This window comes from Delphinapterus leucas, chromosome X, assembly GCF_059928025.1.
Source record: "Delphinapterus leucas isolate spDelLeu-1000000601 "Yukka" chromosome X, BTC_Dleu_Yukka2, whole genome shotgun sequence".
Taxonomy (NCBI): domain Eukaryota; kingdom Metazoa; phylum Chordata; class Mammalia; order Artiodactyla; family Monodontidae; genus Delphinapterus; species Delphinapterus leucas.
Genome location: NC_143150.1, coordinates 87271781 through 87297473, shown reverse-complemented (window position 1 = coordinate 87297473; position 25693 = coordinate 87271781). Strand labels below are relative to the sequence as shown.

The 25693-nt window shown below is 47.5% G+C and overlaps 1 protein-coding gene and 1 non-coding gene across 4 annotated transcripts; both read right to left on the bottom strand.

Annotated features, from left to right (window-relative positions):
• Positions 1–10681: 10681 nt before the first annotated feature.
• On the bottom strand, positions 10682–18155 carry LOC149744320 (melanoma-associated antigen D4-like). 3 transcript variants are annotated; one of them, XM_089904533.1, is made up of 13 exons: positions 18089–18155; positions 16918–17128; positions 15842–16672; positions 15251–15457; positions 15082–15145; positions 14774–14853; positions 14292–14383; positions 13577–13656; positions 13450–13492; positions 12971–13033; positions 11858–11972; positions 11156–11586; positions 10682–10964 (listed from the first exon to the last, which is right to left on the bottom strand). In XM_089904533.1, exons 2-13 carry the CDS (start codon positions 17125–17127, stop codon positions 10955–10957), a joined length of 2226 nt encoding a protein of 741 aa, XP_089760659.1. In that variant the 5' UTR covers position 17128; positions 18089–18155; the 3' UTR covers positions 10682–10954. The 3 variants fall into 3 exon arrangements, with proteins under 3 accessions (XP_089760659.1, XP_089760658.1, XP_089760660.1); XM_089904532.1 differs by lacking the exon at positions 18089–18155 and having other exon boundaries at positions 16918–17253; XM_089904534.1 differs by lacking the exon at positions 18089–18155 and having other exon boundaries at positions 10683–10964; positions 11144–11586; positions 16918–17253.
• LOC149744321 (small nucleolar RNA SNORA11) lies at positions 12219–12347 on the bottom strand. The gene has a single exon (XR_016391443.1). It is a non-coding gene; the product is annotated as a small nucleolar RNA SNORA11 (small nucleolar RNA).
• Positions 18156–25693: the final 7538 nt, after the last annotated feature.

Here is a 25693-nt window from a genome sequence, read left to right as displayed (position 1 = left end):
AAACAAGTTATGGGTTCCCGTTATTGAGTTGTAAGAGATTTTTATATATTCAGATGTGCAAGTAAGTTCTGTATTACAAATGTGCTCTTTTCTTCCGTGACTGGATTTTATTTTCTTAACAGGATCTTCCAAGGAGCAAAATTTCTCATTTGCATTTAAAATTTTTTCTTTATAGTTTTCTGATTTTTTCTTTTACTGCTCATGCTTTTTGTGTTCTAAGAAGTCTTTGCCTAACTAACTAACAGGTTTTTCATGAGCAAGTTTTATAATTTTCCCCTTTACATGTATGCATATTATCTATTTTGGCTTATATTTGTATGTCATTTGAAGTAATGTGAAAGTCACATTTTTCCATATGCATACTCAATGCTTCTTCAATATTTGTTGAAAGCGTGTTTTGCCCCAATGGATTACATTAGCACCATTGTTGAAAAGCAATTGCCCTTATATGTGTACGTCTCTTTCTGGACTTTCTATTCATTTTCTATTTGTTTATACGTCTATCCTTTTTCTAGTACCACACTATCTTGATGACTGTACCTTTGTAGTAAGTTACAAAGTTAGGCAATGTGAGAATTCCAAGTATGTGATTCTCTTTCTGTGTTGTTTGGGCTATTCCAATCCTTTGTATGTCAGTAGACGTTGTAGAAGTATCCTGTTGCTTTCTAGTCATTCAAAGTGCTGTGTATCAATAGATCAACCGTGGGACACTTTACTTCTTAACATATTTGAGCCTTAAAATCCAAACACATGGGGGCACATGGGGGGCTTCCCTGGTGGCGCAGTGGTTGAGAGTCCGCCTGCCGATGCAGGGGACACGGGTTCTTGCCCCGGTCCGGGAAGATCCCGCATGCCGCGGAGCGGCTCGGCTCGTGAGCCATGGCCGCTGAGCCTGCGCGTCCGGAGCCTGTGCTCCGCAACGGGAGAGGCCACAACAGTGAGAGTCCTGCGTACCGCAAAAAAAATAATAAAAATCCAAACACATGATCCATCTCTCGTTTTATTTACTTGGTTGTGAATTTCTCTAGGCAATTCCTACTGTGTATCATTTTACAACTTCACTCACATTTTGTTAAATTCACCTGTAAGTCGTTCATGTTTTGCATGAATTATGAATGACATTTTTGTTTAAAATTCTAGTTGCTTGTTTTCACAATAGATAACTGTAACTGACTTTTGTTTACCAACCTCATATCCTGCAACCTTGCTTATCTCATCAGTAGTAGTTCTAGTAATTTTTTAAAAAGATACTTAAAGATTGTCCATATAGATGGTTTATTTCATCTATGAATAAAGACAATTTTACTCCTTCCTTTCCACTTTGTATACTTTAAAATCTTGCCTTAATGCCCTAGTGAGGACTGCCAGTCCAGTGCTGATCAGGAGTGGTGAGAGATCTTAAGAGGAAAGCTTTCACCTTTTAACTGTGAAGTATGTTTTAGGTGACCTTTATCAGGTTGAGGAGTCTCTCCTATTCCTGGTTTCCAGAGAACTTTTCATCTGAGTAGGTGTTACAGTCTGTTAAATGCTTTTTCCGAATTAGATTAGTATCCTCTTGCAGCTCTAACAAATTACCACATGCTTCAGTGGCTTAATACAACACAAGTTTGTTATCTTAGAGTTCTGGAGGGCAGAAATCTGAAATGGGTTTTACACGGCCAAACTCAATGTGTCTACAGTGTTATGTTCCTCTGAGACTGCTAGGGAAGAATCTGTTCCTTGCCTTTCCTACGTTAGAGGCCACCTCTACTCTTTGGTTCCTGTCCCTTTCTCCATGTCCAAAGGCAGCAGCATAGCATCTTCCAACCTCTCTCTTCTCTGACCTCTGCTTCTGACATCACATGTCCTACTCTTCACTCTCGTTTTCCTGCCACCCCCATATACATAAGGATCTTTGTGATTCCATTGGCCCACCCAGATCATCCAGGATAATCTCCATATCTCAAGATCCTCAACTTCATCACATCTGCAAAGTATTTTCTGCCAGGTAAGGTAACATACTCGCAGGCTACAGAGATTAATACGTAGATACATTTGGGTGTCATTGTTCTGCCTAGGATGTGCATCATTTGAGGTGATGGTATGGCGCTCTTTTGTAGTCTATTAATATGATTAACTTCATGTATTGATTTCCAAATGTTCAAGAGAACTTACATTTTGAGAGTAACCCTATTTGGTCATAAAAATTTTCTTTTATGTATTGTTGCGTTCGATTTGCTAGCCTTTTGTTACCAATTTTTGTGTCTATGTTCTTGAGGGATATTGGTTTGCAGCTATATTTTCTTGCAATGTCTTGGTCTGGTTTTGGTATAAGGATAGTTTTGTATAAGGACAATAGCTTCAGAGAGTGAATTGGGAAGTACTCCTTCCTCTTTCTCTTTCTGGCAGAATTGTACAAATTTGGCACTATTTCTTCCTGAAATATTCTGTAGAACACACCAGTGAGGCCAAAACTGTGCCTGCGGTTTCCTTTGTGGGAAGATTTTTAGCCAAAAATTCTATTTCTTTAAGAGATATAAGGCTACTCGAGTATTCTCTGTTTTCTTGAGTGTGTTTTGATAGGCTGTGTCTTTCTACCAATTTGCTCATTTTTTCTATGTTGTCAATTTTTAAAATAAAGTTTTTCATATTATTCCCTTATTGTCGTTTTAGCATTTTTTGCACTCTAAAGTCATATCTCCTCTATTACTCCTGATACTGGCCGCTTGTGTCTTAGCTATCAATACTTTTTTTCTTGATTAGTCTACACTGAGTTTATAAATTGTATAAATCTTTGGAGTGAACCAGCTATTGACTTCATTGTATTTTCTCTATTATTTCTTTGGTTTCCATTTCATTGATATCTTTATTGTTTCCTTCTTTCTACTTCCTCTCGGTTTAATTTTTACTTCTTTTGGTAGCATCTTAGTTTTGTAGTTCATTGATGTTAGCCCTTTCTTCTTTCCGAATATAATCATGCAAAGTGAGAATTTCTCTCTAAGCAATGCTTTAGCTTAATCACACAAAAGTTGATATGTTGTGTTTACATTTCCCTTTAGTTCAACATACTTTCAAATTTCCCTAGTGCCTCTTCTTTGACCGTGTGTTATTGTGAAATCCTTGTTAAATTTCAAAGTTTGGGGATTCTCTAGAAATATTCTTGCTATGGATTTCTTGTTTTATTCCATTGGGCCCAGAGGACATCCTCTACATGACTTCAATCCTTCTTCATTGATGCAATATTGTTTTGTAACGCCAAGAGAGGCTCTTTCTTGCTGCATGTCCCATGTGCCTTTGAAGAGGATGTGTATTCCACTGCTATTGAGTGGAATGTACTATAATTAGGTCTAATTAGTTGATAGTGTTGTTAAAGTTCTCTTTATCATTATTGGCCTTCTGTCTATTTATTATACCAGAATCTCAGAAAAACTGTTTGAAATTTCCAACTATTAAATACATTTGTCCATCTATATCTCTTTTAAGTTCAGTCAGTTTTCCCTCTATGTATTTTTTTTTTTTTTTTTTTGCGGTACACGGGGCTCTCACTGTTGTGGCCTCTCCCGTTGCGGAGCACAGGCTCCAGACACGCAGGCTCAGCGGCCATGGCTCATGGACCCAGCCACTCCACGGCATGTGGGATCCTCCCGGACCAGGGCACGAACCCGTGTCCCCTGCATCGGCAGGCGGACTCTCAACCACTGCTCCACCAGGAAAGCCCCCTCTATGTAATTTAACCTTCAATTATCCAGTGCATTGAGAACTGTTGTGCTTTCCTGAGTAATTAGCCCATTTTTTCATTATTAAATATGCTTGTTTATCACTAGTTAATACTCCTGATCCTAAAATCCACCTTATCTGTTATTATACCTTCTCTTTTTTCTTACAATTCGTCTTCACATGGCATATCTTTTTCATTGAACCTATCTCTGTCTCTATATTAGAGGGAGTTCCTATGTAACATCATACTATGGAATTCTACACGTATTCTATCTAGAAATCTCTGTGTTTTATTTGTAGGGTTTAGAATATTTACATTTAGCTTAAGTAGAAATAGTATTGGCTTTAAATCCACCATCTTATTTCAAGCAGATTTCTTTCTTTCCTTCTTTTCTTTCTTTCTTTCCTTTCTTTCTTTCTTTCTTTCTTTCTATCTATCGTTCTTTCTTCCTTCCTTCCTTCCTTCCTTCCATCTTCCTTTCCTTCCTCCCTTTCTTTCCTTAATTTCTTGATTTGCTTTCTCATTTTTTCTTTCACCCCATTCCCTTGCCATCTTATGTATTGCTGATGTAGTTTTCAGTATTCCGTTTTAATCTACATATTTATTACTTATTCCTTTTGTTTTATATTTAAGTGGTTCCTGTAGAAGAGTATACTATACATATTTAAATTTATTTATTTATTTATTTAAACATCTTTATTGGAGTATAATTGCTTTACAATGGTGTGTTAGTTTCTGCTTTATAACAGAGTGAATCAGCTATACATATACACATATCCCCATATCTTCTCCTCCTTGCGACTCCCTCCCACCCTCCCTATCCCACCCCTCTAGGTGGTCACAAAGCACCGAGCTGATCTCCCTGTGCTATGTGGCTGCTTCCCACTAGCTATCTATTTTACATTTGGTAGTATATATAAGTCCATGCCACTCTCTCACTTCGGGCATTTCATCTTCAAAGAATAAGATTCCTTACACACATGTATGCCTTTATTTTTATAATCCCATCTATTTGCTTTTGTTTCCATACAGTTTATTTATACATATATTATATCCCCAATAATGCATTGTTATTTGTCTTGAAAACATTCAGTTAACTCTTAAAGAAAGGAATCTTTTAGAAACCCTTCCCCTCCCCCCCTCCACATATTTAACCATTTCTATAGGTATTTGTTCCTTTGTGTTGATCTGGGCATAAATTTGGCATGGTTTTCATTCATCCTAAAGAAATGCATTCAGTATTTTCTGTTGTACAGGCCACTGGTGGACAATTCTAATACTTTTTTTTCGTTTGTTTGACTGAAAAAGGCTATTGCATCATTATTTATTTTATTTTATTTTTAAATTAATGTTCAGTGACATAGACTTCTTCTGGACATCCCCTTCTAGGAATTTCAACACTTACTTGTATAGCTTCTTGTAACCACCATCACAATCAGTATTCAGAACATTTCTGCAACCCCCAAGAAGTCCCCAGTGCTATCCATTTGTAGTCATGCTCTACCTCCATGCCTAACCATGCCTAACCATGGCACCACCAATTTGCTCTCAGTCACACTAGTTTTGTCTTTTCAAGACCATCCTACAAATGGAGCCATTTAAAAAGTAACCTGAGACTGGCTTCTATCACTAAGCATAATGTTACTGAGTTTCATCCACGTTCGTTCCTTTCTACCACTGAATAGTATTCAATTGTATGGGAATAATGCACTTTGTTGAAGGACATCTGGGTTGTTGCATGACTTTGTTGATTATGAACAGATCTGTTGTAATAAACGCTCGTGTACAGGTTTTTGTGTGAACTCACGTTTAACCTGCTCTAGGGGAAATACTTCAGGGGTGAAGTTGTTGGTCACGTGGCTAAGTGTAAGTTTAACTTCATGAGAAGCAGTAAAACTCTTTCCATAGTGGCTGTGCCACTCTGCATTCCCATCAGTAACCTGTGGTAAATCCAGTTGCTGCCCATCCTTAACATCCTTTGGTATTGTCAGGTGTTTTTTCCTTGGTTTGTTTCTTTGCTTGCTTCTTTCTTTCTTGTTTTGTTTTGGGTTTTGTTACGTTTTAGCATTTTTAAATAGGAAGACAGGTATTTCACCTTAGTTTTAATTTGCATTTGCCTGAGAGCTAGGGAAGTTGAACATCTGTTCATGTGCTCAGTTGCCACCTATATATTCTTTTTATTGAAGTTGTCTCTTCAGATATTTATTCCACTATTTTCTTTCCGTTGAGTTTTGACAGTTCTTTATATATCCTGGATACAAGACCTTTGTTGGATATGTAATTTTTAAATACATTCTCCCAGCCTGGGATTTGTTTTTTCAAACCCTTAACAATGCCTTTCACAGAGGAAAAGAGTTTTTGGGTGTCATACCTGAAACGTCCTTGCCAAACTCCAGGTTGAAGATTTTGTGTTATTTCCTTCTAAAAGTTTTACAGTTTCATGTTCCTGGTTTATATCTAAGATTCATTTTTAGTGGGTTTTAGGATAAGGTGTGAGGTTCTTTTTCTTTTAGATGGACGTCCAGTTGCTCCCGCACATATGCTGAAAAGCCAATCCTTTCTTCATTCAGTTGCTTTTGCACCTTGGTCCAGAACGAATTGGCCATATTTTGTGAAACTAGTTCTGGAATCTTCCCTCCAATTTATTTAATTGTGTGTCTGTTGCTTCACCATCGTCACACTGACTTTTGTTTACTGTAGTTTTATAAGTTTTAAATGAGATAATGTGACTCCAATTTTATGCTTCTTGTCACAGTTGTTTTGGCTATTTTAGTTTCTTTTACTTTTTGTACAGGCTTTAGAATCAGCTTGTTTATACCTACAAAATGAAAACGTGCTGCTGGGATTTTTATTGGAATTGCATTAAACCTATCGATAAATTTAGGGGGAACTGACATCTTTACTACAGTCAATATTCCAATCCATGATCGTGGTATGTTCTTCCGTTTATTTAGGTCTTCTTTTATTTCTTTCCTCAGTGTTTTGCAGTTTACAGAATGCAAATACTATGTGTCATTTGTTAGATTCACAACTAAGAATCGCCCTCATTTGTGAGTGGTATGTGGTGTTCCTCTCTTAAGTTTCATTTCTCCCAATGCTGTTTTACTAGTATCTAGAAATATGATTGATTTTGTGCTGTAATCTTGTATCTCGCACTCTGGGTAAATTCACCTACCAGTTCTAGGAGATTTTGGTGTATTTGTGTGATTTCAACAGAGACAATCAGCTTGTGAATTGGAACAATTTTAATTTAGTCTACTGATTTGTGCCACAGCATGGATGAATTTCCAAAGCATTGAAGCAGAGGGGAAAAAAGGCAGACACAAAAGGTTACATATTGCATATTTATGTGTATAACAGGCTCTCGTAAACAGCATTCTAACCTGTAAGCAATATAGAGAGGAGATCAGTGGTTGCCTAAGGCTGGATGTGGATGGTAGGGATTCACTGGGATGGGGCACAAGGGAACTTTATTAGGTGATGGGAAATGTTCTCTTTCTTGACTGAGGTGGTGGTTACATGGATGGTAGCATTTGTCAAAGTCCATGGAACTGTACACTTAAATGGATACATTTTTGGTGGCCAGTGAAACCCCAGTACAACTGATAAAGAGAAACCTTGACTATTAGTTTCATTTGGAGGAGCTCAGTTTGCAAATGAGCGAACACCCAAAACGTGGACCTCTGATAAGGAAAATATTCAAGGCTTTAGCAGTCATTGCAATGTTCTCCTTGTGGGCAGCAAGCAGGGGAGTCTCGCCAGCCTCTGCAGGCCTCCGAAACCCGCCCACACACAGAAGGACAAAGCATGCTTCTGACAAGAATGTGAAACTACAGCTGAGGTTGGACATCGGGAACGCCCTTCTGCATTGATTCTTGCCCTTGCCCTTGTCCTTCCTGCCTCCAAACCTTGTGCCTGGGACCCTTCCCCCCCGCCCCCCCCCCCCCCCGCCGCACCGTGTTGGGAAAGGAAGCAAGAGGAGGAGATTTGTGAGGGTGGCCTGATCCCAGGGCTCATCCTCTGTGTCCTGATTCTGGGTACTGGGACCCCTCAGTGTCCTAGAGAGCTTCAGAGACAAACTTAAAGATAATTTGTAGCTGCTGCCTTCCCGAAAGGCCCATGATTATCTGGCTTTCAGCTCTCTCAGATGCCTGGCTAAAAGCAGTGCGCTGCTCATAGTGAAGCTACATCTTCCCACGTCTTCCCTCCCTGCTTTCAGAAGGCTCACTTTCGCCTAGACCTGATCTCTGATGCCTCCTCCGTCCAGGCTGCCTGAAGTAGCCACATGCTCTAATCCCTCCTGTTTTCCGGAGGCCTCCTGCAAATGAAGACTTCTATGGACAGTGTAGGGGAGTTCATTTGCTTCACACCCTCACCAACTCTTAGTATCCAGTCTTTATAGTTTTCTTCTTTCATGTGGTCATTGGGTGTGTGCACCCCATTTCACTTCTTGAACTTTGTAACCCGTGGGTAGGTCACCCGTTTCAAAATATATTGCATGTATTTGCTGAACCCCATACTAGGGCAGCTGGCCTGGAAAGGGACTGTTGTGTCACCCTCAGGTGTGCGAGTCCATTTCTGATGAGGATGCTGAAGCGTTGGCCTCTCCAGGACACAGGAGTGAGGATGTGTCGGGAGGCTGGGTGGGCAGTGGCAGGCCTTAAAAGCCCACGATGAACCTCAGGGGCAGGGAGACCGTGAAGGGTGGGGTGCTGGCTCAGTGAAGGGAGATGGGGAGCTGTATGGGTTTCCCGGGTGGTCAGGAGGGTGGGTGTCTGCAGAGAGGGGTGAGAGTTGGGGGTGTCACCCCACGACACTGTGAGTCCCTCGAAGGCAGTGGCAGCAGACTGCAGTGGGCAGAGCACACATTTGGCCTCAAAGCGTCCTGGGCTCGAGTCCCAGCACTGCCCCCTTCCTGGCTGTGGGACGTGGGGCAAGTGTCCTCCCTCTCCGAGCCTCAGTGTCCTCATCCATGGAATGGGCCTGATCATCACCTCCCATCAGGGCTGTCTGGTGAATGACGTCAAGGCCATACGAGTAGTGGCATGCGAATATTCAGAACGACTTTACATAATCGTCAGTAACTGGAAACAAGTGAATCGGTGAGTGTTTGTCCATCAACAAGTGTCCCAGGAGTCAGAGGGCACAGGCCTGGGCTGGGGAGAAAGCTGCGGGAGCTGCCAAGGTGCACGCACACCTCAGCCACGGCCCCGGCGCATAGTAGGGCCTCAGAAAACAGTTGCTGAGACCTGTTGTGGGCCTTTGTGGTGGGGGAGCCCGTGGAAGGGCTGAGGTTGGGGCCGGGAGGGAGGCCTGCCTTGGTCTCATGTTTGCCCTGTGGGTGAGGAGGTCGGCCGTCTTCGAGGTGACCATCCTCAGAGATTCAGGCCCCTTCCAGGTGCAGGTTTCTGGGGGACCCAGTGTCTTTCCGCGATCCCCAGTGCCCTCCTTCCTCCCTCCCCACCCTGCTCTCAGCACTGCTCCCTGCAGAGTGTCGGGGAGCAGGGCCCAGGTGAAGACAACCATGGGGAAGGGGGTGGAAGGGGAGAGTGCTGCAAGCCTGGAGGCCTGGGGAGGTGGTACCTTCCCCAGCACCCTGTCTCTGAGGGCTGCTCTCTCCTCCTTTCTAGATGAGCTGCCTTATCTCAGGTGTCCTCTGAACACAGTGCTCCAGCTCATCCCTGTGGCTTGTGGTGAGTGCCCCACCCTTGTCCATGACAAGGCAGGTGCCTACTGCGTGCACAGCAGGGTCCTGGGAGGTCCCAGGGCAAGGGAACCAGAAACATTCCAGTGTCATTCATCATGCCAGGGCTGGGTTCCCAAATCCCGGGCCGTGGACCGGGAAACCTGCACCTGGAAGGGGCCTGAATCTCTGTCGGAATCACAGAGTGTCCACAAGGCCAGGCATCAAGCCCACAGCCAGGGAGGCAGAAATCAAAGCAGCAACAAATAAGGCAGAAACCCGCGTGAAGCCTGTCTTTAGGGGAGGGGTGTCCATACAGAGCCTGCTTCCTGGGGGTGCGGCCCGGGCCGTCCCTCAGCAGGTCTGCACTAGAGGTGCAGTGCTCTGCTGCTGCTCTCTTGCGATGGTTAATACATTTTGAGCCAGGTGACCAGAGTTTCTGTCTTCCACTGGCTCTGGCAAATGATGTAGCTGGGTCTGGGTCAGGATCCGGGTCTGGCTGAGGGAGCGGGACCACTTCTTGGGGCAAAGAGGCAAGCGGGGGGTGGGGGGGCTGGGGTCCTTACACTACTCTCTCCTTCCTCTTAACCTGGAGCCTTGTCCTCCAAGCTGTGGACGTCACTGGGGGACCCAGAAAAGCCCGAGACGGCCCCTTCCTGCTACGGAGTCCTTCCCAGGGTTCCAAAGTGTCTCTGCCCTCACTGTCGTGCACCTGGGGAATGAAAGTTCTAGCCTCCGCCCCCGCAGGGATCACGCAGCCCTTGAAGACAAAGAGACCTAGGCTGGCCTTGGCCTCGCCGGGAGAGCCCTGCTTCCATGGAGAAGAGCCCCGGAGCCTTCTGCCAGAGCCAGGTCTGCCTACAGCTTTCTTTCACTGAATCGGCTCTTGCGGCAGTAATGGCTCCTCCTTCTACCTGCTGGAGGGGTGAGAGTGTCACTGTGAGGCCTACCTCATTGTCCTTAAGACTCGGTCTGAGGGAGGAGGTCCTGAAATGGTGTGGATGATGAGGGAAGGATTCCAGGACAGCGCCTCCAGAGATGGGGCGGAGGTGGGTCCTAGGGGATGTCTGTGGATCCTGTCCCTTGGTGGGAGGGACGGTGGCACCGGTTCATGGCCCTCCACCCCACCCCTTCTCCTGAGGACCCCCACTGGCATTTAACCGGGGCCACACAGTGTAAGAAATCATGAAACTGTATGGACCGGAGCCCCTGGAAACTCTTGGCCTCCACACTCAGCTGGCATCTCTGCGCCTCCCAGTGCCTGACCCAGCCACACCCGCCTGCCTTTTAGGGAGAGGCGGCCCCCGCCTGTCCCGGAGGGCCTGACCACCGGCCACTCAGAGCCACACCTGCCCAGGAAAAGGAGAAGACGTCCGACTGATTTTGCAACTTTAATGCAATACTGATACCCAAAACACGACAGCACGACAAAAAGCACACAGGAAAGCAGGAAGGGCAGAGAGCGCGTCATCTGGCATGCCATCTTCCATGGACGGGGAGTAGCTGCCTAGAGTGCTCTGTCGGGGAGGGGGCAGAGGAGGCACTCTGGCTCGGCAGGGGGCTGCTGCAGCTCCTCAGCGCTGCCTGGAACCGGGAGACACAAAGGCCGGAACACAAGGGTCAATACAGGTGAACCGTCAGGGATAGGAAGAACAAACTGAGTGTCCCGTCAGGCTCTCTTCGTTCCCCCATGACACCCCAGGCCTTCCCCTGACTCCTCCCAGTCCCTCCACACCCCATCCTTCAGAGTCTCATCTAATGACCTCCAATCTTACTGAATCCAGGAGAAGAAGCTGGCACTGGTTCTGGCGGCGCTTCTGGTCCGGATGGTGGAGCTGGTGCTGGGGCCATCGAGCATGCTGGTGCTGGCCGCACCATTGGTGCCACTGCTGACGCCAGCCCTCCAGGTGCCTCTCCTGTTGGCACGGTTGCTATTCAGAATGTACTGATGGTATCTGGCCCAGAAAGCGAAGGGGATCCTGGACCAGGCGTCGCCAAAATCTCCGTCCTCATCCCAGGTCAGGAGCTCGACCTGTATGTCGTCCCAGCTCCACCGTCCAATCAGAGCTTCCTCCCCGATGTTCATCTGGGCCCTCATCTGGGCCCTGGCATGTTCCTCAGCCATATCCACATCCATCGTCTTGAAAGCATCATCCACAGCCTCCAAGAAATGAGCCCTCCATTCCCGGGGGTCTCGGTTCTGATACTGCGGTGGAAGAACAGCAGCCGTCGGAACAGCTACCCCACCTCGCTCAGCACCTGCTTCCTGCCATACGCCCTCCTGAGCGCTTTGCAAAATCATGATAGAAACCCACACGACTGGAATCGGGCTCCCATTATTCTGTGCCAGACCTGGGATTTCGCCCCACCCACTCACTACGTCTGTGAACTTGTGTCAGTGACTTAGGAACCTTTCTGGGCCTCAGCGGACCAACGAGGTATGGGAAACTCCAGCCAGAACAGAGGCTCTGCCTTACCTGGGCGATGAATCTCAGCACCCTCATCTTGCTGGTCTCGTGGCGGGCGCGCAGGCCCCAGAGGAACTCATACTCGGGTGGGCTGCTATTGGGGATCTTCTTGTATTCCAGGTACCTGCGTGAGAGAGGAAAATAAACTTCTGCTTCCAGCCAGGCAGACCTGTTGCTGCACCAGTGGCTCCCAGGTGGCCCCTTCCCAGCCCCGAGGCTGCAGCTTGGCTGCCGCAGGAGGCCTGCCCTGGCCCCGCAGCCCTTGCCTCACTCCCACGCTCACTCCCAGGGGTTTCTGCCTCCAAAACTGAGGTGCTCACACCCTTAGGCCACTGGTCCTGCCCAGCAGCCACGTGGAGGTGCAGGGGGCACGTGTAGGGTATTTGTTCATAGGAAGGCCACGAGTTTTGTGCCCCTTGTCACAATAACCCAGGTTCCTGTTGGGTGTGTTGTAAACAGAGGAGCCATTTCTTCAGGCCCCCTGCTCTGAGCACACTCCACCATGTGGCTCGTCCGTGGCCTGGCTGAACCCTGGGACAGTCCACCCTAGAAAATGACTGTACAGGAAGAAACAGTCAACCAAGAGCAGTGGACTCCATGCATACTCTCGACCATCTGTGTGTGTGTGTGTGTGTGTGTGTGTGTGTGTGTGTGTGTGGTGCGGGGGGCGGGGGTGGTGGTGGTGAACATGCATACGGGCCTGTGTGAGGGCACACGAGATCTCCAAGCACCGAGGATGGGGTGGGCCTGGGCTAGAAAGTCAGCGGGGCTGGACTCCAGGCCCAAATGGGCCTTATCCCAGCCGGAGCCATGTCAGGCTTCCACTCTCTGAGCCCCAGGCTCCTGAGATGTAAAGCCGGGGACACTGCCTAGAGGGCAGGTGCTGAACGAGATGGGGGCTGTACCACCCCACCCGGTGCTCGCAGTCAGCATGTGCTCCCTTTCCCCAAGCCTCCCTGGAATTGCCCTCCCCCCAACACTCACATTCCCCCCCACCCCACACTCACACCAGACACCCATCCCTCTGGTGTTAAGACATGGGCTGGGGAATGGCTTCCTCAGGCAGAGCAGCACACGAGGAAGGCCTGAGTGGGAGGCAAAGTGAACTCAGTCGATACTCACTTCTGCTTCACAAAGTCCTCTGTAATGAGTTTCCTCAGATCGCCCAGGAATGGGTGCCTCACCCTGAGTGCAAGGAAAGGAACGCATGACTAGAGACAGTGGCAGTGCCCGGGGTGGGCGGGAGCACTCCCAGCAGGACTGAGAGCTTCCCAGCCTGTGGGGTGTCCCCATGGATGCCTGGGCCGGCAGCAGAGGCCAGACGGCCACTTGTCAGCGACGCCCCAGGGAGGGGTTTGACGGAGCCCCCAGGTCCGATGGTTTCTCTTAGTTCTCATCTGGGAACAGAGAAGGCACACGGAGCAGAGGGGGTGCTCAGTGTTCAGGACCGTTTCCCCACGCACCCTGGTGGGACCCTTTGCGCTCTACCTAGTCCAGGACGCCACGCCCCGCAGAGACCACTAGGCCACTGCAATCCCGGGGCCTCTTGTGCCCAAGGACAGACACACTGAGGAGTGGGAGCCGAGAGACCCCAATCATACCCGGGGCGCAGTCCCATCTTGCGTAGTGCCTCCCAGAGGACAGCTGCGAGGGGAGATGAGGTACAAGAGTTTAGCACACGGAGGTGAGACGGCGGGCAACCCCCCAGCTGCAGGTCCAGCCACTCACCCTCGCTGGCACGGTTGCCGTTCATGAAGATGACGCCCAGAATCACCAAGAGGAGACTCAGCCTGGGAGTGTCCTTGGTCCTGAAGGTGTAGAAGGAGGGATCCTGTCCAGCAGCCATTTGCCCGGGGGGACCACAGCCGGCTCACTCAACTAGCCTCTCCCAGATTGCTGGGCTACAGGGCAGCTCCTCCTACTCTGTATGGCTTGCGCTACCTGGTCCAGACAATTCATTCCTCGGCCTGAGACTGAGTCCCTTCATCCATCAAATGGGGATGCTAACACCTCCTCCCAGGGCTCTGCCGAGGATGGGGTTAGGCAGGGAGCAAACGGTTGGCAACTCTGTGTCCAGAGGCACATCCAGACCTTCCCTGCCCTTTGCGCATTGCGTCGGGAGCACAACTCCACTGGAGAGCACCCCCACACCCCCGTCCCCCTCCCGAGGCCCACTCTGCCAAGCCCTGGCCAGGACCTTAGCAGGGAGAGGCAACCAAGGAGCTTGCTTTCCTAGGAAGATGGGGGTGGGGAAGGGTGGGCAGGGGCGAAACCCGGAGAGCAGCAAATCCTCGGCCCAGGCTACTGCCCCTGCCAGCCCTTAACTGCTCCGCTAACTCTGGGTGGGAGCCGTGCTAGGCCCCCCAACCCCACTTTCCCGTTTCTCTGAGAGGAGCGGGGAGGCACCACCAAGGAAGGCCACCACCCTCCTGTGCTCTCTCACTTTCCCAGGAGGCGGGCTGACGAATCCCGTGTGCAGACAAGAATGTAGAGGTGTTCCTCCTTGTCGATTTCCTTCAGGTGGATCCCAAACTTCTACATGGGGGAGAAAACAGAATGTGAGATCAAACATCCATGTTGGGTGTCCTGCAGGGAGTCACTCAATTCCCCGTTAGAGCTTTTCCTTGGCGGGGAGCCCCAAGCCCTGGGGGAGGAGGAAGAAGAGAGGCCGCAGAGGAAGTACCCTGTGGGAGCACTGACACTGGCTGAGACAATGGGATCCACCTCAGGAGACCACAGACACTCAGAGAGCACGAAGGGCAAGAAGGAGGGAAGGAGGCAGGCAGAGCAAGCTCCCAGGTGGAGAGGCCAGGGAGGGCTTCCTTCCAGAGCACATAGTCCTGCCCTTGGGCCTCGAGGGGATGCAGGGGGCAAGGGTTCCCTGCAGCCCCTGCTCCACAGAGCTGCCCCCGGCCCCGCACCCACCTTTTCCAGAGTGTACGTTGCTCGTTCAATGATCTCAGGGAAATGTTCATCGTATTCTCGGATGACATCCTTCAGCATGTCTGCAGGAGGGGAGGGGTGGGCAAAGCACCGAGACTGAGCAGGGGCCACAGAGCTGCAGCTTTTCTGTCAGCCCTGCTGAAGGGAGCACACTCAGGACCCCACACCGTGCAAATGGAGCCATCAGCCAGGCCTGATGTGTGTGTGTGGGCATCTGATGGGAGGCCCACAGGGCAGGGTTGTGGGAGGGGGGAAGGGCAGAGCTCAGGGAGGGGGCACAGGTTGCCTACCTGAGCGCTTGATGGGGATCTTCTTGTAGTCTTTAATCATCAGATATTTCACCAACTTATTTGCCTGGAGAAGGAGGGAGCACACGGGTAGACCAAGGCGTGGGCGACCTCAAAGAACAGGCCCGCAAGGGAGGAGAGGAGTGAGATGGGGGAAGGGCAGGCTTCTTACCCTCTCTTGCAGAAGGGTCACATTGCGGGGTGGCAAGCACAGTACGTGCCTTGAGGGTACCTGGGACCTCAGGGCCATGGGGGGCCGAGGGGCCATCTGAGGCCGCACAGTCGTCAGTGCGGGCTGCGATGCCCTCCAGGTCGGTGGGACCGCAGGAGGCTCTCTCTCCTCCTCGCTGCTCTCATATTCGTCATCCAGGTGCTTGGACTGTACCATTAGACAGAGGAGAGACTCAGGGCTACCAGGCTACCCGTGCAAAAGCACCTGGCACACATCTTAACCAGAGCAGGTACTTGGAGATAAGGGTAGTAGGAACAGCGGATGACACGTGCCGAGTGCTTACTAAGTGCCAGGCACTGAGCCAACCGCTTCTCCCTCCAGGCCCGAGGGTAGGGACTACGTGGAGTAAAAACATGCTAGTTAACCTGTCTTGGAGAAACATGCACAAGCTGAGAGAAGAGGGGAGGGAAGGAGAGGGAAGGAGAGGGGAGGGGAAGGGAGGGGATGCGGCGAGGGAGAGGAGGAGGCAGAGAGGAGAGGGCCCAGAAAGCAGGGGAGCAAGGGGGGTTGGAGAGAGCAGGGAGGTCTCACCTTCTTTGTCCTCTTGCCTCCCATCCTGGCCCAGGGCTCCGCACTCTGCTGAGAGGTGGCAGCTGCACCCTCAGGCTCAGGGATGCTCGTGGCCATCTTGGCCTTGGCAGCAGCTGCTGCCACAACATTCTGAGGCTCCACCCACCGAGTCTTGGCGAGAGCCTTCCCAGACTTGGTCGTCTTTGGCCGGGTGGCTGCCCCCTCCCCGGCAGAGGCTGCCTGGGGCCCCCCGGAGGCAGCACTGGGGCCCTCTGTGGCAGCCTCTTGGGCCGGGGCAGGTCTCTTGGGGCGTGGGAAGGCCATGCCACTGACACCTGCCGGCTGGGTGAAATCAAAGACATCGTTCTGACCCAGGAAGGCTGTTTTGGGCCGGGTGGCATCCATCTCACTGGCACGCGGGGCCTGGGAGAAAGCACAGGCCGTACTAGGGCCCTCGGCAGCAGCCTCCTGGGCCCGGGAGGATGTCTGGGGCTGCGTGGACCTTGCTGGAGCCCCGGGGGTGGCCATCTCGCTCTTGACTAGCATCTGGGAGCTGTGCGGAGAAGCAAGGCTTGTCTCAAGGGTGGCTGCCTGAGCCTCGGCAGCGGATGTCATGGGCTGGGTATCGCCTCCTGAGCCCTGGTCTGTGGCCACTGAGTGGTTAGCGACCACCTGATGGTAGGTGGCACGGGCAGCAGCAGCAGCGGCCCGAGCAGCTTGGTTAGAGGAGGCGGCCTGGGCTACGTTGGCAGCACGGGCAGCCGGCTCGTTGGCAAGTGTTTCTGGATCCATCCGAAATGCCTCCAGCAGAGTCCTGGCCAGCATAGGGTTTTCAAGTTCCCAGGGCTCATTCTGCAAGACCAGGGAGGGGAGGGCAAGGCAGACAGCTGTACACACTCGTCCTGTGCTGGCCAGCCCCCGACCAGCCCCCAGACCCTCCCAAATCCCCCTTCTCCCAGCAGGAGAGGGAAGGTTTGGTGAAGCTGGGCAGTCCTTCCCCATTCAACTCCAGCCTTCACCCACCCCCTCCTCCTATCCTCCCTGACGTCGCAGGAGGGAAGGCCCAGGGCTAGCAGGTGGCCGACAAGGGGCCTCACCGCTAAGATGCGAAAGCCTGGACCCAAGCTCCCAAAGGCTCTGAGGATACGGATGTCAAAGCTGGTGAGGGCTCCGTAGCCTCCAAAAGCACCAAATTCTTCATAGTCGTTGCCTTCAACCATGTCTTCCTCCCCGACTTCATCACTACCCTCGTCCATGTCTTCAACGTTGTACCCTTCAGATTCTTTGTGGTAGCTTCCCTCAGCCATGCTGGGGGTCCCAAGGAGAAGAGAGCTCAGCCTGAGAGGGACAGGGAGGCCTCTTCACGGGGAGGGGGGCAGGACCCAGCAGGAGGCCGGATCTCTCAGGAAGTGGGGAGCTGCAATCATCAGGTTACCAGGCAGTGTAAGGTCGGGGTGGGTGGGGGAGTGAAGGCTGCTGGGGTAGATTCCCTCAGAGACAGAGCCCTAAGAGAAGGATAGAGGAGGTCGGAGGAGTCCCTACACTGAAAGGGGAGTTTAGGACAGGCAGGCTCCCCGGCCCAGCGGCCGGATTTGAACAAGGGGTGCACTGGCGGGCCTGGGTCCAAAGAGTCCCATAGGAGATGCGTTGAGAGAGGGAGAAATAAAGCGCCTGAATTTAATGCCTGGAGCAGGGGGCCAGGACGGTGGGGAGGAGATGACATGAGAGGGCTGAGACAAACGGGGACCGCTGGAAGCTCTGGGAAAATGAATCCCAGGGACCCTCTAAGTGCCGGTGGGGGGATTCAGCTGATTCAGGTCTAGGTTGGGCTCATACAGGAGCGCTCAAGGTGTATGGGGTGGGGGTCTTCGGGCTAGGTGAGGCTCGAACTGGAGCGCTGGAGGTCTCAGAGGCCAGGACTGCAACTCCAGGAAGGGGGGAAAACGTTCAGCTCCACTGGATTGATCTCAGAGTGTTTGGGGTGGAGGTGGGGCCTCCGCTCTAAGGAAGCTCAGCACGGAGCACACGGGTCTGTTAAAGGGGTTCGGATGGTGGGCTCCGGTGTAAGGAGGGCTCGGATCGGGGAGCCTGCGTCTGATGGCGGTGGAGGGGGGAGGCTCCTATCTAGACCGCGGGTCTAAGGGGGTTCAGGTTCTGCGTGCTTGGGCTTTGTTCAGATCCGGGGGCGGGGGATTGGGGATGGGGAGGGCACAGCGTACCCTCGTTCCACTCGCTCTCTCCCGGTCCTGTCTGGGGCTGGATCCTTACCTTCCCTGGGGCTCCAATGGCGTCCGTCCTCAGCACCAGGAACCCCGCAGCCGCGCCCTCGCCTACTGCTGCCAGCACAGCAGCTCCGACCACCCCGCCCCTTTTCTCCGCGCAACGCCCCCCCCTCCCCGCCGCGCGGCTGAGCAGCCTGCGCATGCGCGGACCCCTCCAGCCGGCCCGCTTTCCCAACAAAAGCCTTTCCCACCAGGTCCCCTGTGCGCATGCGATTCCGCCAGTGGGTGGGCGGGGTGGGGGGCGTTTTCTCCTTCCCGCCAGATTCCCCTCACTGTTCCCCACCTCCGCCTCCGCGCCCCCGACCGCAGGCGCGGGCACTCACACCCTGTACTGCGGTTCCAACCCATCCATCATATACCCTCAGTCCCCCCACTTTTGCACAATGCTTCTCAGCCCTGCCCTCCCCCTTGCCTCTAAGCTCCTCCAGTGTGGTCTGGAATACACTGAGCCCTGCTTCCCCAGCGTGACCCCTAGGTCACCAATACGGAGGTCTCTAGCCCAGTCTGCAACTGCAACAAGAGAAATGGAAATGGCGAGAGGACACCAGTTCCCTTTGTGTTCCCCTCCACTATCCATCTCTAGGGCCCCCAGACACACGGGGAACATCTGCTTCCCCAGCCACTCTTCATGCAGCTTGTGTGTCACAGCCTGAGCTGTGCTGGGCATTATCTTCCTCTCACAGCAGCCCTGGGAGGTGGATGTCAGCATCCCCATTTTACAGATCAGGAAGCTGAGGCACAGACGGACACATCGCACGACCTAGACAAGGCCACAGAGCCAGTAGGTTGAAAATGCAGAATTTGGGCCGGGGTCTCGCTGACTCCAAAAATCCATGTTCCGCTAGCACTGGCCCCGGGGACTGAGGCACCCTCCCTTCTTCAGTTTGAGCAGCAGATCCACCCCACCTCTCCTGCCCTGTCAACATCTGTCCCAACAAGCCAGGTTTCTGTTCTCTGAGACCTAAGCTCACGCTCTGCATTCCAGGGGGAACAGGTAGGAGCCCCAGGCCCACCCCTTGCCTGCTCTATGTGGGTCCATCCAGGTGTGAGAATTGCTCCTTGGGGTCCACTCCCTGCTCCGACTGTCAGGCCTCTTCGCTGTGAGTGGCACAAACACGCTGCCTGAGGCCTTCCTGGTGCCCACTGGAGCGGCCAGGACAATCAGGCACTTGTGTGTCTGAGCCATGGCAAGCCCTGATTCAGAGTAAATGTTTCGCCTGGTTCCTTCCATGGCTGGGGCCTGGGGCAGCTGTGATCTTGTGGATAGAAGCTGGGCTGGACTTCCGAATTCCAGGGACGGAGTGTTGGACCAGTCTGTCGCTAGCTGTGTGAAAGCCCGCTTGGGTCACTGGACATCTCTGAGCCCGGTTTCTCAATATGCAAAATGTGAAGCAGAAGGAGAACTTACTGGGGTCCTACCTAAGGACACACATGCTGCTGCGCTTCCAGAATGACTGGAGAAAATGCTATGTTCCCACCTCAAATTGCACTTCTATTTTTTTATTTTTTTACAAAAAAACATAGTGGACTTTTATATTCGTTTTTATATCAGGCTGTCCACCCCTGTGTCTGAATGGAAGCTATTGCTAGGACCAGAGCTTTTACTCTCCAGTGACCAACATCAATTCTGCCTGTCTGGATGGCTTTCCTCAGCTGTTGCATAGCAACCTTCCCTGTCAGCTGCTTGTGTCTCTCAGCCCTTCCTGTGCAACACGTTTCTGTGGGACGTGACCAGACCTTAGAAGCGAAAGCCTTGACAAACCGCTATATGCTAATAGAAAATGCTATGTTCCCATCTCATTTTGAAACTGTGCTTTTTTTACAAAATCCATAGTGGACTTTTATATTCGCTTTATTTTATTTTTTATTCTTATTTTTTCTTTTTCTTTTTTTTATTGAGATATAATTGACATATAACATTATATTAGTTTCGGGTGTACAACATCATGATTCATTATTTGTATATACTGTGAAATGATCACCACAATAAGTCCAGTTAACATCCATCATCACACATAGTTACAATTTTTTATGATGAGAACTTCTATTGTATTCGTTTTTATACCAGCCCCTCTATATGCTAGATGCTTTATAACTATATATGCTAATATGCTTACAACTCCCAAATCTACAACCCCAGTTCGAACTTCAGCTTTGAGATCCAAATCCATATATTCATTCGTCTACTTGACATCTCCACTTGGATGTTTCAAGGGCTCCTCACAGTGAGTCTGTCTCACTGTGGTATTGCTATATCCACCACTCCCACACACTCACGTCCCCCATCTCTCTTGTTTTTAAAACTCCCATCTTCACAATCTCAGTAAATGACACCATGATCCACACTACTCACTCCAGAAAATGGAAGTCAGCTACCACCACTGCCCTTTTCTCATACACTGCACCCAGATGGGAAACCTCTGCAGCTCTCCAGGGCTACCTCAGTGTGCAGCTCTCTCCCCTCCATTACCCCCAGAATATTCTAGTCACACTGGCCTCTTGGAATTCTCAGCTCTGTCTCCTTCACTTATTCACCTCTGTTTGTGTTCAATCTCCCTGTGCCGTATCCAGGCAAGAAGTTGAGGGGAATTGGGCAATCCTGGGGATCACCTTTTTAATTTCCCTTATCTTGGGGATCAATGTCCTGCATGGCTCGTGGAGCCACGACGTAAAGCTTTATAACTTTCTTGGTTTATAGATATTTAGGTGGCAGAGCACATCGGATTCCTGTTAATTCATCGTGGCTGCAAGTATAAGTATCCATCCTGGTTTTTAATATTTTTTTAGTGACTCTTATGCTTTAATATGTATCCAAGTTGCTATGCACAGTTAATGCATGGTGTGCATTCATGATATTTTGCCAATCTGCTTCCCCAGGGTTTTACTTCTATTCCTAGACAAGTATAAAAGCAGAAAATATAGAATCATTAAGAGGACCAATGATAAGAATTAGAGGACACTTCTCATAAGGAACAATGCAAGTCAGAAGGAAGTGGCATACCATTTTTAAAATAGTGAAACAATAATTGTCCAATCAGAATTGTATACTCAATAAATATATTTTTAAAAATGAAGTTGAAATAAAAGGTTTTCATGCATACGAAGCTGAAAAAATTAATCATCAGTAGATTTACCCTACAAGAAATGTTACAGGATGTCCTTCAGGCACAAGAAAAATGACTGTAAATGGAAATATGGTCTACATAAATGAGTCAACAATAATGGAAATGGTAGATATGAAAGTAGATATAAACTATTAATTTTCACATTTAAGAATATTTTGTTATTAATGATGTAAAGCAAAAATTCATAATGCATTGTGGAGTTATAACTTATGTGGAATTAGCTTCTTGCAAAATAATAGCACAAGGATGGGGGAATATAAGTGTATGTAAGATTCTAAATCTACATGTGAAGTGGTACAATATTACTTGAAGGTACATTTTGATACGTTAAAGAAGCATGAACTATAAACACTAATGTATGTATCCAAAGAATTATGACTAGTAAGCCTATATGGGAGATAAATGGAATCATGAAATGCTTATTTAACTTAAAATGTTTTAAAAGAGAAAAAATAAAACAACAGATGAGAAAATAGAAAATAATTAACATGACAGCTTTAAATCCAACCATACCAGTAATCATATTAAATACTATTTGTCTAAAATTGGACTCCTTTCTCTTTTAAATAGAGTTTATTTTTTAGTGTAGCTTTAGGCTCATAGCAAAATTGAGCAGAAATTACAGAGCCATCCCATATACCTCCTGCCCCCACAGAGACAGAGCCTCCCCCACTGTCAACATCCTGCACCAGAGAGGTGTGTTTCTTACAATCAATGAACCTACATTGCCATATCATTATCACCCAAAGTGTATAGTTTACATTAGGACTCATTTTTGCTGTTGTACATTCCATGGGTTTGGACAACATGTAGCCACCACTACAGTATCATACAGAATAATTTCATTGCCTCCCAAATCCTCTGTGCTCCACATATTCATCCCTCCCTCTCTCCTAACTGCTAGCAACCACTGATTTTTTAACTGTCCCTATAGGTTTGCCTTTTCCAGAATGTCATATAGTTGGAATCATACAATATATACACTTTTCAGATTGGTCTCTTTCACTGGGTAATATGCATTTAAGGTTCTTGAATGTCTTTTCAGGGCTTGATAGTTCATTTCTTTTTAGTGATGAATAATATTCCATTATCTGGATGTGTCACAGTTTGTTCATCCATTCGCCTACTGAAGTACATCTTGGTTTCTTCCGAAGTTACAGCATTGTGAATAAAAGTGCTATAAACATGTGTATGCAGGTTTTTCTGTGGACATAAACTTTCAGCTCATTTGGGTAAATACCAAGGAGCACAATTGCTGGACTACATGGTCAGAATAGGTTTAATTTTATAAGAAACTGTCAAACTGTCTTCCAATGTGGTTGTATAATTTTGAATTCCCACCAGATATGAAGGAGAGTTCTTGTTGATACACATCTTTGTAGGCATTTGGTATTGCCAGTGTTCTGGATTTTGGCCATTCTAATAGGAGTGTAGTGGTATCTCATTTTTAAAATTTGCATTTCCCTAATAACATACGATGTGGGGCATGACAAATTGGATTTTAAAAAGATCCTGCTATATGCAGTGTACATGAATCCCATTGTACCTATAGGTTAAAAGTATGGGAAAAGATATATCATGCTACTAATAATCCAAACAAGGCTGTAATGTATATATTAATATCAGATAAAGCAGATTTCAGAATAAAATATATTGTCAAGGATAAAGAGGATCATTTATAAGAGGATTGTTTATATTTATGATTGCCTAAGGAGGCCAATTCATCAAGAGGGCATAAAAATTCTAAATGTTGGGCTTCGCTGGTGGCGCAGTGGTTGAGAGTCTGCCTGCCGGTGCAGGGGACGCGGGCTCGTGGCCCGGTCTGGGAGGATCCCGCATGCCGTGGAGTGGCTGGGCCCGTGGGCCATGGCCTCTGGGCCTGCACGTCCGGAGCCTGTGCTCCGCGGCAGGAGAGGCCACAGCGGTGAGAGGCCCACGTACCGCAAAAAAAAAAAAAAATTCTTAATGTTTATACACGTAAAAACGGAATTTAGAAATATATGAAAGAAAGGAAAATCCACAATTAGGGTCAGAGATTTGTCTTTTCTCTCCACAGTTGAACAAGTTGACAAAAAACATCAGTAAGTGTATAGAATGCTTGAAAATGCTATCACTCGAATTAATCTAATTAACATTAAAAAAATCTTATTGAGGTGTAATTGATTTAGAGTGTTGTGTTAGTTTCAAGTGTACAGCAAAGTGAATCTGTTATACAAATAATTATATCCACTCTTTTTAAATTCTTTTCCCATATAGACTATTACAGAGTATTGAATACAGTTCCCTGTGCTATACAGTGGGTCCTGATTAGTTATCTATTTTATATATAGTAGTGTGTGTGTGTCAATCCCAATCTTCCAATTTATCTCTCCCTTCCTTACTCCCTGGTAACCGTAAGTTAATTTTTATATTTGTAACTCTATTTTGGTTTTGTAGATAAGTTCATTTGTAGACTTTTTTTTCAGATTCCATATATAAGCGATATCATATATTTGTCTTTCTGTGTCTGACTTACTTCACTCAGTATGGCAATCTCTAGGTCCATCCATGTTGCTGCAAATGGCATTATTTCATTCTTTTTTTTATGACTGAGTAATATTCCATTGTATATATGTACCACATCTTCTTTATCCATTCCTCTGTTGATGGACATTTAGGTTGCTTCCATGTCCTGGCTATTGTGAATAATGTTGCAATGAACACCGGGGGGCATGTATCTTTGTGAATTATGGCTTTTTCTGGGTATATGCCTAGGAGTGGGATTGCTGGATCATATGGTAGCTCTATTTTCAGTTTTTAAAGGAACCTCCATACTGTTCTCCATTTTAAGGGCACTATCCCTAACAAAAAAAAGAACACACATTTTTTTCATATGTACATGAAAATTTACCATGATAGACAATATTCTGGGCCATAAATACATCTTACAAATGAAAGAATTAACATCACCTAAAGGATTTTCCTAAAGGACAATGAAATTAAATTAGATATAAATAACAGGAATGTATCTGTAAAATTCCCAAAATATTTGCAAATGATATAACATACTCTTCAATAACATATCGGTGAAAGAAATAAAAAAGAAATTTAGAAATTAATTTGAACTGAATGAAAAGTGAAGTACAACTTATCAAAATTTGTAGGATGCACCTAAAACAGTCCTTAGAAACCAATTTATAGCACAAAATGCCTATATTTAAAAATCAGAATTAAATCAATCATTTAAATTTCAATATTTAGAAAAAAGAATTCAGATACAATTAAAATCAAAATAGCAGAAGAAAGGAAATAAGGGGAAGTGTAGCAGTCACTGAGGTAGACAACAAAAAAAACAAATAGGGCTTCCCTGGTGGTGCAGTGGTTGAGAGTCCGCCTGCTAATGCAGGGGACATGGGTTCGTGCCCCGGTCCGGGAAGATCCCACATGCCACGGAGCAGCTAGGCCTGTGAGCCATGACCGCTGGGCCTGTGCATCCAGAGCCTGTGCTCCACAACGAGAGAGGCCACAACAGTGAGAGGCCCGCGTACCACAAAAAAAAAAAAAAAGAAAGGAATAGAGGAAATTAAAGAGATAAAATCTGATCTTTAAGAATATCAGTACAAGTGATAAGCCTCTATCCAGAATAATTAGGGAAATAAAAGAAATAAAACATGAATTACCAATATCAAGAACGATAAAATTAGTGTTAATTATATCACTAATATTAAAAATTTATGTCAATATTCAATAACTTTATTCTAATCAATGGAAATTTATACAACAGAAATAATCAAGAAAATGAAATTTTAAATACCATTTCCAATAGCAAAAATACCACTTACAAGAGCATAAAAAGAAGAATTATATAAGGGTATATGTGACAAAAGCTGAGCAACACTTTACTTGAAAATATTAAGACATTACTGAGAACAATTAAAGAAGACCTAAATAAATTGAATATATAATTCTAAATTCATATGGAAATACAAAAGAATCCAAATAGCCAAACAATTTTAAGAAAGAAGAACAAAACTGGAGGTAACACAATCTCTGATTTCAAACTACACTACAAAGCTACATTCATCAAAACAGTATGGTACTGACACAAAAGCAGACACATAGATAAATGGAAGAGAATAGAGAGCCTAGAAATAAAGCCACAGTTATATGGGCAATTAATCTATGACAAAGGAGGCAAGAATATACAACAGAGAAAAGGCAGTCTATTTGATAAATGGTGTTGGGAAAACTGGACATCTACATGCAGAAGTATCAGACTGGTTAATTTTCTCACACCATATACAAAAATAAACTCAAAATGGATTAAAGACTTAAATGTAAGACCTGAAACCATAAAAATTCTAGAAGAAAACATAGACAGTACGGTCTTTAACATCACTCTTAGTAATATTTTTCTGGATATGTCGCCTCAGGCAAGGGAAACAAACATAAAAATAAACAAATGGGACCACAAGAAGCTAAAAAGG

What these genes read in the sequence shown, in the direction of transcription:
- LOC149744320 (XM_089904533.1), bottom strand. Translation starts at nt 17,127, where the DNA reads ATGGCTGAGGGAAGCTACCACAAAGAATCTGAAGGGTACAACGTTGAA. An exon ending in TCAGCCCGCCTCCTGGGAAA is followed by an intron (nt 13,657 to 14,291) that starts GTGAGAGAGCAC and finishes CTACACCTTCAG; the next exon opens with GACCAAGGACACTCCCAGGC. An exon ending in GAGGACTTTGTGAAGCAGAA is followed by an intron (nt 11,973 to 12,970) that starts GTGAGTATCGAC and finishes TCTCTCACGCAG; the next exon opens with GTACCTGGAATACAAGAAGA.